The 12,942-nt window shown below is 32.9% G+C and overlaps 1 protein-coding gene across 1 annotated transcript in view; it reads right to left on the reverse strand.

Moving 5' to 3' along the window:
• Window positions 1-12,942, reverse strand: part of kuz (zinc-dependent metalloprotease kuz) — a 116,021-nt gene that overhangs the window by 93,611 nt on the left and 9,468 nt on the right. Inside the window, exons 2-3 of the mRNA XM_085820992.1 lie at window positions 1,660-1,798; window positions 1,446-1,567 (exon numbers count right to left, since the gene is read on the reverse strand). Of these exons, the coding sequence (XP_085677118.1) occupies window positions 1,446-1,567; window positions 1,660-1,798 (261 nt within the window). The remainder of the gene's footprint in view (window positions 1-1,445; window positions 1,568-1,659; window positions 1,799-12,942) is intronic.

A 12,942-nucleotide genomic window follows, 5' to 3' on the forward strand; every position in this document is an offset into this window, starting at 1 on the left:
AATTTAAATCAAGTTCTTGAAAACACTTAAAACTGGCCTAACTCCGTTTGCACGAGGAATCGCCGCTCACGTGTTTTAAATGCCGCCTTTATTGAAGAACATGGATGCCGCCCACAGCAGTTACTCATATGGTAGCCTCTGGAACCAAGGAACTTTATTCTGGAACAATCATCTTATGGATGTGAACCAAGGAACTCATTCCGACACAATCATCCCGCGGACAGGCACCAAGGAACTTATTCAGGAACAGCCATCCCGCAAACCGGAACCAAGGCACTTTAATCACCGGACTACATGCATCCTTCTGAAGGGGCTGGAAACCGCTCACTCAAGTGCCAGGAAAGCAGGAACTAGAAGGGTTAAGCCAGAGCGACGCGAGATACTTATAGCAGAAGTATGAATGACGTCATCTCATGGCAACCAATCAGCTATCAGCACGAATCGGCTTTTCAGATGACTTAACATCACGTTTCGTTTTTGCATCTTAATTAGGTTGAAACAGTCCGTTCTCAATGCAAACAGTGGCAGCAAGAAAAAGAAGTAGAAGTAACTACTACATTACATTAAAATAAGAACTAAACTAAATAAACATTTCAAGGAGGGGAGATGATGCAGTAAAAGGTTTAAAATAAGCTATATTTTCCAACATAAAGGTTTTATGCGCACGGGTCAACGCGACGCATTCGCAGAAAGTTTGTAGCTTTGAGGTCCGGATTATGGGTATCCGAATTAACGACTTTTGACTGTATATATATTTTATAATGAAAACAAGAGATTTGCTTGCAGAAATAGTGAACTCTGTAAAATAAATTTCTTTTTAGGGGATTATTTCATCTATCTACATTCATTGATGAATTACACAAATTAAAATTCATTTCATACAAAACAATTATCTGGAAATTGTTAACTCTCAAAAATGGAAAAATCAACGATTCCAATAAACTATTAAAATTTTTTTACAAAACATGCTAAATGAGTTTTTGCCATTCTGTATATATATATTATATAATGGCCAACCACTAACACTGATAAGAATATTGATAACTATTTCAGCAACAGAAATTTATATTTACATTATTTATTTTAAATGAAATGATGTATTATATACAGGCATATAATTGTAAACTAATACAATCTTTTGCCTATGTTTTACTACTTATACCTTTAAATGCTAAAAACAGTTACTATGGGTTACACTTCTCCAAAATTATTATCTGAAACTCAAATGGAACACTTACTTCAGATACATGTTGATCTGCTGTAAATGTAACTGAGAAATTGTCCAAAGCAGTTGGAAATCATAAAGATATTGCATAAAAAAAATTATTGGTTTATATTTAATAGATATTGGTCAATGTACCAATTTCAAATTACTAGAATATCCAAACAAACATGTTCATAAATGATTGGATATGAATATATACAGAAAATCACACAATACTAACCAGGTATGTGTCCCTCGTACAAATGAGAAGTGTCAAAATCTCTTGTTTCTCCATCAGGAGTATCTACAACTAAATTTTTTGAAAACACAGATGTATCACGCTTCAGACGAAGACTGAAATTTCTGAAAATTTTCAAAATATAATTCTGTTAGTAATATATGATTCTAACTATATATTTTTCATAATTAAATCCAAAAAATTAATCATTACATACCTTTTATGAGCATAAAAATTTATATGAACATAAGAATTTGATTCTATGGATCGCTTGGCACGAAGATGATTATCATGAACTTGTTTGGTATTATAATTTAATGGCTCATAATACTGTATATATTCATTGAGCTTCTGACCTGTAAGAAAAGAAGAAGTACTAAGATAACACAACTGCTTTAAAACACCACTTTAAGCATGTATTAGAATGCAGCTTGATTTCTATAGTGCTACAGTTTCAAAAGAAATTATTACTGCAATTTTATATAAATTAAACAAGAATGAGCAAAACTGATCTAATGCTAATTTTGTGCTTCTGTAAACAATACAAATATATGTAATTTTGCTTTAAAGAAACTAAATTAGCACAATAATGCATAAAATCAGCAATGTTTTCTTTCAACACTGCTTGTCCAGTTACTGTGCTTAAAAATATACAGTACAAAGTCCGAGATCCGGACTCGTCGGGACTTTGGACATGCTGGATTTGGGATTCCGGATATCAGATCATCAGTTTAAATCTAGTAAGATGACATGTAGAAATTATAAAATTAAAAATATGAAATCGTGGTTAATGAAATAACGAGGCATTTATGATCTAAAGAGTAACAAAATTTACCAAAAAAAAAAAAAAAGAGCTTAATATTTATAAGTTTACTTTATTAAACATTTCTTTCAATCTAAGTTGTTTAAGAAGCTTTGTTTTTTGTGCTAATACCTTCTCTTTAATTCTATAGACAGATATAATTTCTTGTTCAGCTACAAAGTTCCATTGTTCAAATCCTGTAATTGCTGGGTCGAGAATTATGACTAATCTGTTAATCAAAATTTTTTCGTTTTCAGTAACCTCTCTGTCACTTTCTTCACTACTGGTAGAGGTATTTTCTGGATCTAGAACCATACTACAGATTTCATCGTCCGTTAATTGATACTCTCTTTCCCTAAATTCTGTCACCCGGCGACAGAATTTAGGGAAAGCTTTAGGTGACCGCTCTGATGCCGGTTCTGGCTTTATGTGAAAAACAAATCAGTTATTCTTAATTTCAAATAGCACTAAATGTAATCTTTTGGCCTATGAGTATCATTAACAAAATCTATTTTTAAAGCATATGAAAAGAAATTTTTGTTAAATCTTTCCTCTTTAACATTTCTTAGTGCATTTAACTTGAACAGAAAAGATTATCATACTCTTCATTATTCAATTACTAATACACACAAAAAAAAAAAAAAAAATGTATAGGCATCGCTGCATGAATCACTACTCAAATTGTCATGTGCTGATAAACATCATGTGATGAAAGAAAATATAATAAATAATGATTCGCCAGGTTGGCATCAAGGATATAAAATATTAGTTGATGTAAAATCAATGTTTCTAAGTAGAATGTTTCAGTTTGAGATGTACAGCTACGGAGTCAAATTATTGATCGCACAAATTTATGCTAAAATGACAATTTCTTGAATAATGAGGTATTTTATTTAGTACCAAAGTGAGATTAAGAATCAGGACACTCCGCAAGTGTTTTACTTTAAGATGGGGAAAATCAAATGCACATGCGTAAAGTATACCAAGGAAAAAAAGTCTTAAAACAAAATTGGTTGGTGGTGGCTTTGAGGTCCAGATTTTAAATCATTCGGGATATTGGACGTCTGGATGTCAGACTAGTGATGGGCAACTTCGGTACATTCTTGTACCCGGTACGAGAGTAACGGGTACAGACAAGTACCCGGTACAAAATACCCGTTACTCAAGTAACCGTTACTTTGAAAAGTACCGAAAACCGATTTCAAGTACCGAGTACCCAAGTAATGATTTGGAGTATCGAAGTAACGAAATACCGGAGTAACGGTTTGCTGTACCGTAGTACCCTAGTAACGGTTTGCTGTACCGGAGTACCCTAGTAACGGTTTGCTGTACCAGAGTACCCTAGTAACGATTTGGACTACCGAAGTACTCTAGTAACGATTTGGAGTACCAAAGTACCCTAGTAACGATTTGGAGTACCGAAGTGCCCTAGTAACGATTTGGAGTACCGAAATATGCAGCTAACAATTTTGCGCACTGAAGGAACTCTGCCACGTCACCAAGTGTTTGATTTTATCTGTACAGAGTAAGATTTTGAATATCAGAAAACATGTCACCTACGGAAGTGTCTGAGGAGCAGACCATACATGGACACAAGAAGCGCATATCACCATTTCACAAATACAACCAGATACTACTGTCCTCGTACCAAAACCGAAGTGAGCTGTACCCTCATCGATCCTGCAGTAACGAATACCGAAATACCGAGAAGAGACGCATATTTTCGTTACAAAGTAACGAATACTGAAAAGCACCCATTTCGGTACAGAAGTAACGAATACCGAAAAGTACCCGTTTCGGTACAGAAGTAATGAATACCGAAAAGTATCCGTTTCGGTACAGAAGTAACGAATACCGAAAAGTACCCATTTCGGTACAGAAGTAACAAATACCGAAAAGTCCCCGTTTCGGTACAGAAGTAACGAATACCGAAAATTACCCATTTCGGTACAGAAGTAACGAATACCGAAAAGTACCGATTTCGGTACTGAAGTAACGGATACTTGTATGTACCGATTTTCAGTACCCGTTACAAAATACCCGGTTCGGTAGTACCGACTCATCAATATGTTGGACTTTGTATTGTATATATATTACTGAAAATTAAATACATGAATAATAGTCATCTGTTTCAGCTTATTTTCTTAAACAACGTCATTTTTATTTCCTTTTGCAAAGGATATAAGAAAATACACAAATTAACACATCGTTCCTAAGTCCCGGGACTAACCGAAAGATGGTGTTAATAATATCAACTTGACTTCATTGTTCGAAAGAACTAACCTTCAAATGACATGTGTCTAATTTTTAAGGCATTCGGACCAGAAACAGCGAAGCTACTATGGTGAAAGTGACACTACTTGTGCATTTGGTAGACAAAATGGAGAAAAACGAATTTTGAGCGTTGATCAAACATTGCTATTTAATAGGAAAAAATGCTGTGCAAGCTCAGTAATGGCTTGAAAAATGTTATCCATACACTGCTCCATCAAAAACAACCATTTGCCGTTGGTATGCTGATTTTAAGCACTGTCGCACGGATACAAATTATGCGGCACTCTCGGGTAGGTCAAATGAAGCAGTCGCTCCGGAAAATGTAAACAAGTGTTGAAAATCGAGATGAGTGACCGCAAAGTGAAAGTTCGTCAGATTGCTGAGATGGTAAACATATCAACTGGAAGTGCGTGTATGATTTTACATGAAAAGTTGGGAATGAAAAAAGTGTTTCCCAAATGGGTGCCGCATATGCTCACAATGGAACAAAAGCAACAACAAGTAGATGATTCACAGAGCTGATTGTCACTGTTTACTCGCAATAAACAGGATTTCTTGCGTCGATATGTGACAATGGACGAAACATAGATCCACTATTTCACTCTGGAGTCAAAGCAGCAGTCAGCTGAGTTGGGTGCAGTCAGTGAAAGCCATTCGAAGCATCCAAAAACCTAGCAGTCAGCTGGCAAAGTCATGGCGTCTGTGTATTGGGATGCGCGAGGAATAATTTACATCGACTACCTTGAAAAGAGAAAAATTTATCGACAGCGCATATTACAGTGAGTTATTGATATATATGAAGGCCAAATTCGCAAAAAAACGACCGCACATGAAGAAAACATTCATCTTCAGTCAAGACAATGCCCCATGCCACAAGTCAATGCAAACATTGGTTGCAATGAACGAGTTGGGCTTCACTCTTGCCTCCCCACCCACTATACTCCCCAGATCCAGTTCCCGGTGACTACTGGCTGTTAGTTGATCTCAAAAAGATACTCCAGGCGAAAAGATTTGGCTTAAATAAGGAAGTCATCGCTGCCATTGAAGCTTATTTTGTGGACAAGGACAAATGTTTAACAAACATGTTATCGAAAAGTTAAAAAAGCCTTGCAATGATTGCATAGCTCTTCATGGTGATTATGTTGATGAATAAACATGAATTTTTTTTAAATGGATGTTGTTTTCTTAGTTAGTTCCGGGACTTATTGAACGATGTGTTAGGTTATTACTTGCGTACTTTATCATAATCCAAATACACCATTAATAAATAAAAAATTGGGGAACAAATAAATACATTTTTAACTCACTCCTCACATTTATACACATTAAAAAAAATTAAATTACAAAACATATTTACATTAAGTTACAGAAATTTCTCCTGGAATGAACAATGCGCAAAAACAGTGTTGCTCCTTTTGGAGAAATTTTTGGTATTTTTCATTGTTTGCAAAAATAATTATTTTGCAAGACTGTAAATTTTCTTATTTCTAAAAATTTGTTTAAAACATAGATAATTCTATAAACTGGTAAGTATGTTTTTTGGTGGTTTTTTGAAAATTTAACTGAATGAATGAAAACTAGCCAGATATACAATAAATATTTGTTAGAGTTAATTCCTAACACACAGTTAACTCTAAATGAGACAGCTAGAAAACAACATAGTGTTACTAAATTTACATATAATGAAAAACATATAAAGAATAACTAAGATTATTGAGGTGTTTGCCATTTATACAAAATAAAATAGTTCATCTTGCTTTAAAAGTTCCTACAATTTAAGTCAACACTGCTTTCATAATTGCTAATGTACATCTTTGTTAGTGCCTTTGAAATCAAAATATTTTTGAAAAACTCTCAGTTACATTTTATTTATATTAAATTGTCTTAATGAGAAATTAGAAATTACAAAGATTCAAATTGAACAAATAAGGAGGATAATTCCTTGATCTACAATAATCATTAAGATAACTATAAGTTATAATACAGTCAAAAGTCGTTAATCCGGACTCGTCGGGACTTCGGCGATTCCGGATTATCGATTTTTTCGGATTATAGATCATCAGTTTAAATCTCGTAAGATGGCATGCAGAAATTCTAAAATTAAAAATATAAACCGTAATTTATGAAATAAAGAACAATTATGATCTAAAGGGTATCAAAATTTGCAAAAAGAAAAAGCTTAATATTTATTTGTTTACTTTATTAAACATTTCTTTCAATGTAAGTTGTTTAAGTTTTGCTTCGTTTCATGTGATAATACTTTCTCTTTAATTCTATTAAACAGACATAATTCACATAAACAGACATAGTAGCAATAAAGTCAGTTACAAAGTTCCGCTGTTCAAGTCCTATAATTGCTGTGTCAAGAACACCGACTAATTTGTCAATCGAAATTTTTTCGTTTTCACTAACCTCTGTCACTTTCTTCGCTATCGGAAGCGAATTATAATGACGAGGAACTTGTTTTAAATCATATCAAAGACGGAGCACATCGAGATGAAATACTAATTTGGTAAGGAATTATAAGCCAAATAAAATAAAAACATCTGTCCTGAAGATAAGGATAGTGCTGACAGATCAACTTCCAATTCATTACGCGCCCGCTGCGGCGTTCCCCCCGCCGAGCAGCGTGAAATTGATAAACAGATTTCGGATTTCAAAACATACTTTCGCTTTAGATCCTTTACATATTAACAAATATATATCGGAAATTCTATTTGATATAATCGAAAGTTTAAGCTTACTTTTATAAAATTGCTCTTACAGTCTGCAAAAAATAATAAGCCGGATCCAATTCGAAAATTAAGGAACAACGCAATCATCAACATTAACTGAAATAGATAATTAGATAATTTTAGCTTATACCTCCATTATACATAAAACGCGCACGCGAAAACGTATTGTGCACTTGCGCACTCTCATATGCGCAGTCGTAAAAGGTCTTACGCGCACGCGTAAACGCCTATGCGCGTGTGTGAACGCGGCGCATGCGCAGAAAGTTTTTAGTTTTGAGGTGTGGATTATAGATTATTCCGAATTATGGGTGTCCGAATTAACGACCTTTGACTGTACTGGTCCTAAATTAGCAAAGAAAAATATATTTGTAGTTGTGGAATGTAATTGTTCACCCGACATAGCCTTTCAGCTGACTGAAACTGAGCTTGTTACTTCATATTTCTTAAAGTGTGTAACATGGAAGAGATTTTAGCAACTTGCTCTTATGCTTTGTTGATGAAACAATTTTCATAGTAAGAATTATAAAAATTTATTCTCTAAAAAATGAAATTTTGATTTCCAGTCTCAAGCATTCTATTTTATTCATAAAAGTTCTAAAGTTCTAGACATTATTTCACAATCATAAACTCACAAATGGAGTTTTGTTTCATTATTAGTAAAAATATTCAAAATATAATGATAAAAATGAAAGATGAAACATCCTGAAATATGAACAAATGCCACAATGTCATGAACTTCCTTAACTATTCACACAAACATACGTTACAAAATTCTCCCTTTTTAAAAATTCTTCAAAAGTTCATTCCTACATTCTTATCTACCATCATCAGACAACTATAAAGTATTGTTTGCTGACATCATCATCTTATGCCAACATATAAAAGATGATGCAAAATATAAAAGAAATAATTTCTTTATAATATAAAATAGAAGTTCAAGCAAACAGTTTTAAAAAATATTGGTTAGAGTAGATTTAAGGGTGCCCCCTTGTATTATAGCGAAGTTGTTTCACTTATGGTAACCAGGACGGTTATTCTACGCTACGAGATTCGACAACAAGTTGTGGGCCGCCAGATGTCGCTGCTAGTAAAAGACAGGTCTGCCCGACATCCTATATTCTCTGAGTACGGAAGTTGTCGAAAGCGCGTAAAATGTGTTGCCGCGTCGTCAATCAGGGTTGTGCAGTTGACGTACTAAGTAGACAATGGCTTTGTATGTGTTTTTGCTGCTGATTTTTTCATATTTAAACGAAGAATACGGTCGTAGATCTCTGAATTGGTGGCGAATTTATAGAAAATATATTGATGCTTTTGCTCTGCCAAAAGATGTTTTCATTGCGTATTTCAGATTGCCAAAATTTATAGTTATTTTAATTTGCGATGAACTGAGAGAGTATTTGGAGCCACATTCAGAAAACAAGAACGCAATTTCTACTGAAAGAAAAGTTATACTATTCCAGAAATTATACATATAAATTGTAATTGTATGCTTTAAAAATGTAGAAGATAATAAGTTTATCAAGCACATAAACTTTCTTTATTTAACACAAATATAGACATCCGATAAGCTTCTACTCTTTATGTACAGCAAGAATTACGTTTACTTTAAAATCTAACAGTTGAATACCTTACGAATAATACTGCGAACACAAAAAGGAATGTCGTTCATTATTACGCGAAATTCACACTACTGTAAAATAAAAATTAAAAAAAAAAAAAAATTATAAAACTATAAAATAGCTTTATAATATCTTTTTCAGTAGCTGTACTACTACTAGTGTGATACTTTCAAAAATAAGTTTTAGCTCAGAGGGGCTATTAATTTTGTTTTGCCATTTTGTGGTGTTTCACTTTTCAAATCGTTGCCACCAAGTATTATCGCACTCTATTATATTTAAAGAAATTAAATAATGAGGAATCTGCAGAATGTATGAATGTTCCTCGCACTGTGATAAAACAACGCTACCTAGAGCCATGAAATTCTGAATAACGTAATCCTCCATCCTAACATAGGCATCTGGAGGCCCAAATTTGGAACTGAGAATTTGTTTTATTATCTATTTCATATTTTGTAAAGCATTTATAAGTTTTTTATTAAGAAACCCAACGATTTCAAAGCGAGCAATGGCAACATTGTACAGAAAAAAACATTTTCATCACTAGCGCGGAAGATTATGTATCGGAAATTCTAAAGATGTGCTTTTTTTAAATTATGTGATATTGCTGTTGAATTGAATTTTATGGTTTAAGTGCGAAAAACATGATATTTAATAAATAAAGATAACACGCAAAACGTTAAATAATGGCCCTTTGGAAGTAATATAAAATCTGAAAATTTTATTCATTTATTTATTATTTTTATTTTTTTGTGTATGTTGTTTGTGTGTAATTTTACTACGTTTTAAAACTGGTTTCTAAGTGAGGACTTTCTAAGGGAAACTGGCTCGTATACAAGTTACACATGTGAAAAGCCATGAAAACGCCGGCTAGCTCGTTCCCGGAATTCAAACCTCGGACCAAACTACCTGCGTTCAGCGACTCTACCGCTCGGCAGCTGGTGGGCTTGTTAGTAGAATTATACTGCATTATTATCGTATTATGCTATAAAGTAACAATGCTATAAGACTGAGGGTTTGTTCATGGAATAGAACTTTTGTGACCTATTATAGTATTAAAAAATCATTGTTTCTTTGCAAATTTAACAAAGAAAACAAAACAAAAAAAATACTGTTCATAGCATTCTCATTTTTATATTGTAAGAGATATTGATTATTATTAGTTTTCTGTTTAAAATGTGTCGAAACGCTGGCTTGACAAGGCCTTCAACTGCAAGAGACCTACACTGATTATTTTTACTTTAGTACTTACATTGTGAAAATATTACTATCTTTTAATTATTTTCACAAAATAAAATCTTTTGAGAAGGAAGAATATTTAAACTGAGCAGTTCTTATATATATAAAAAATTCAGTTCTTATATATAAATAAAATTCAAATAACAGCAATGCAATATTTAAAAAAAGGTATTAGTAATTGTGTGACAAAAATTGCAAAACGAATTAATCACACATACAGGATAGATTAGTTTAATTTTGGTTATATATTTTATATTGAAAAAATATTTTCTTTCATGTTAATTATAGAATAAATTATTTAAAATAAAGCATTTTGATGCGTGTGTGATAGTTGAATGCAGCAGCAATCGACCATACTGTAATAGCGAATGAATTTTATTTCTTTTCCTGAAAAAAATAATTTTCATAGTAAAAGAAAATAAAAAAAGGGAAGAAATATTAAGAAAGAAATATTTTCTTTCTAATTTATTATGTAAAGAAATATTTTTCCAATAGTAACTGTAAAATAAATTGTGGGAAAACAGCATGGGGAAAAAAAAAAAAAAAAAAAAAAAAACTTAGTTTGCTGTTAGATTGTAATGCAAATTAATCATATTTTAAATTTAAATGATTAAAATTGTTTATTTCTAAAAGGATTTGAAGTAAGCTTAATTCATTTACTTTTATCTATTTACCATTGTGTTCGTGTTATCCCATATCACTCTTTATTTCTTAGCTCTAAATTCCTGCGTTAAGTTTCCCCTTAAAAAACGGTATTTTCCTTCACATAACACAGCAGCATATTCCACTGCGCGTTGGTCATAATACTGTTTTGTGCAATTTTTTTCGAACTACAAATGCAGCGTGTGAGTTAGTGAAAGAATAGGAGAATATTCCTAGAACTTCAGCCAGCGCGCGCTATAAATTTCGTCACTCGTCTGTACTGCGATTGGTCTAAAGCTCCTTGAAGCCTTGTCCTCTTTCAGTAAAGTTAAATGGACCCACCCGCCTACCAACTGAGGACCACAGAATGGCTTTCTCCGATAAGTTGTTGATGGCTGTCCATACCGGTTTCTTTGAGTAAATATTGTTCGCTTAAGTTGTAGGCAGATCCAGTGATCATAGAATAGGCGTCCTGAGTAGTTGAATGTTATCGAAACCCTATTATGATGTAATTAGTTGCGTGATTACGGTGAATTTGAATGATGGGCAAAGATTTGTAAGGGGTTGTGGCGTGTGTTGGTTAGGAAGTTCATTGCTTGTTTTGTGGTTTGTTGTGTAATTTGAAGGACCACTAGAGGGCGCTGTTGCTCGCATAGAGTAAAGAGAATAAAGTTTGTTCATGTTGAAGGCGGCGGCCTAAGAATACCCTCTGTATAATTAAAATATTGTTAAAAATGTAAAAGTGTTAAAATTAGTGAACTCACTGAACCACCATCATCAGATTTAGAAATGCACAAAATATTATTAGATGGTGCATCGGCGTAAATTAAGGCTTTGTGAAGATTTTAGGTGGTCGATCTAAGTGTTTCGATTTAGGATATTTCATATTCAAGGGACAATGGAATTCCAAATAAAGATAGGGAAATCTTAAATTAATTATTTAGTGATTATTTGTAGTATATTAGTAAGTATTTATTATTGCTGCCGTGGATGTATTTAAATTAAATAAAATGGAAGAGAAGTTAGATAGATTGAAACGTAAACGTTCCACATTGAGATCATCTGTTACTAGGTTAATTAAAGTGATTGAAGATAAATTAAAAATTGATGGGGAGGAAAATTTGATTAAAGAATTATGGGAATTGTTTGAATTATTAACCAAAAAGAAAAATAATTTGAGAAAGCTTGATGATGAAATATAAGAGTTAATTGATGTTAACTTAATTGAAGAAGATTATAGTATAAGCGAAGAATACAATGACGTACAATATAGTATTATACAATATAGTATAAGCAATGTATTAATTGCTTGTAGTCAAATTAAGGAGTTTCTAGGTGCGGTTACCGCAGTACCTCCAGCGAGGAATTCCCAAAGTTCTGATTTAAACCAGTCTAGTGGTAATGGAATTTTGCATGTAAGTTCCAATTCTAGTGGGAATAGTACGCTGAAATTACCAAAATTAATGATTGATAAATTTTGGGGAGACCCCAAACAATAGAATGAATTTTGGAATAGTTTTGAAAGTTCGATACATAAAAACGAAACGCTTTCAAAAATACAAAAATTTGCATACTTAAAAAAAACATTCTTAACAGGACAAGCTTCGAATGTTGTGTCAGGCTTTGAATTAACAGAAAGTAATTATGATAGTCGTGTAGCATCACTAAAGGACAGATATGGTCGAAAAGACCTGATCAATTCATTCATGAATAAAATTCTCAATTTAGAAGCCGTTAAAAATTCTGCTAACGTAAAGGCTTTACGTAAATTGTATGACGAATTAGAAGTTTCGATTCGTAATTTGGAAACTTTAGAAGTAACTTCTGGCTCATATGGACATTTATTAATTCCAATATTATTAAAATTAATTCTGGAATTTAATCGGCAAAGAGGATCGAAAGATAAAGTTGAAGTTTCGGAATTAACACAATTTATTAAAAACGGAAATAGAATGCAGGGAAGTTTCAAATCTAGTATTAAATGAAAGGAAAAATCCTGTGCCTCCGCGAGTCGATCAATCAAAACATGAAACTAGAAAATATGTAAAAAATACACCCACGGTTGCATTTCAGACTGCAGTTAACCGAAAATGCATCTTTTGTGATAATTTGCACGAGTCATTTAAATGCGAAATGAATGTTTCTGATAAATTAAAGAAAGTAAGATCTGAAACCTGCTGCTATTCTTGTTT

Source organism: Stegodyphus dumicola, chromosome 1 (assembly GCF_044657685.1).
Source record: "Stegodyphus dumicola isolate Sdum_Otavi_A_Nest chromosome 1, ASM4465768v1".
NCBI classification, from domain to species: domain Eukaryota; kingdom Metazoa; phylum Arthropoda; class Arachnida; order Araneae; family Eresidae; genus Stegodyphus; species Stegodyphus dumicola.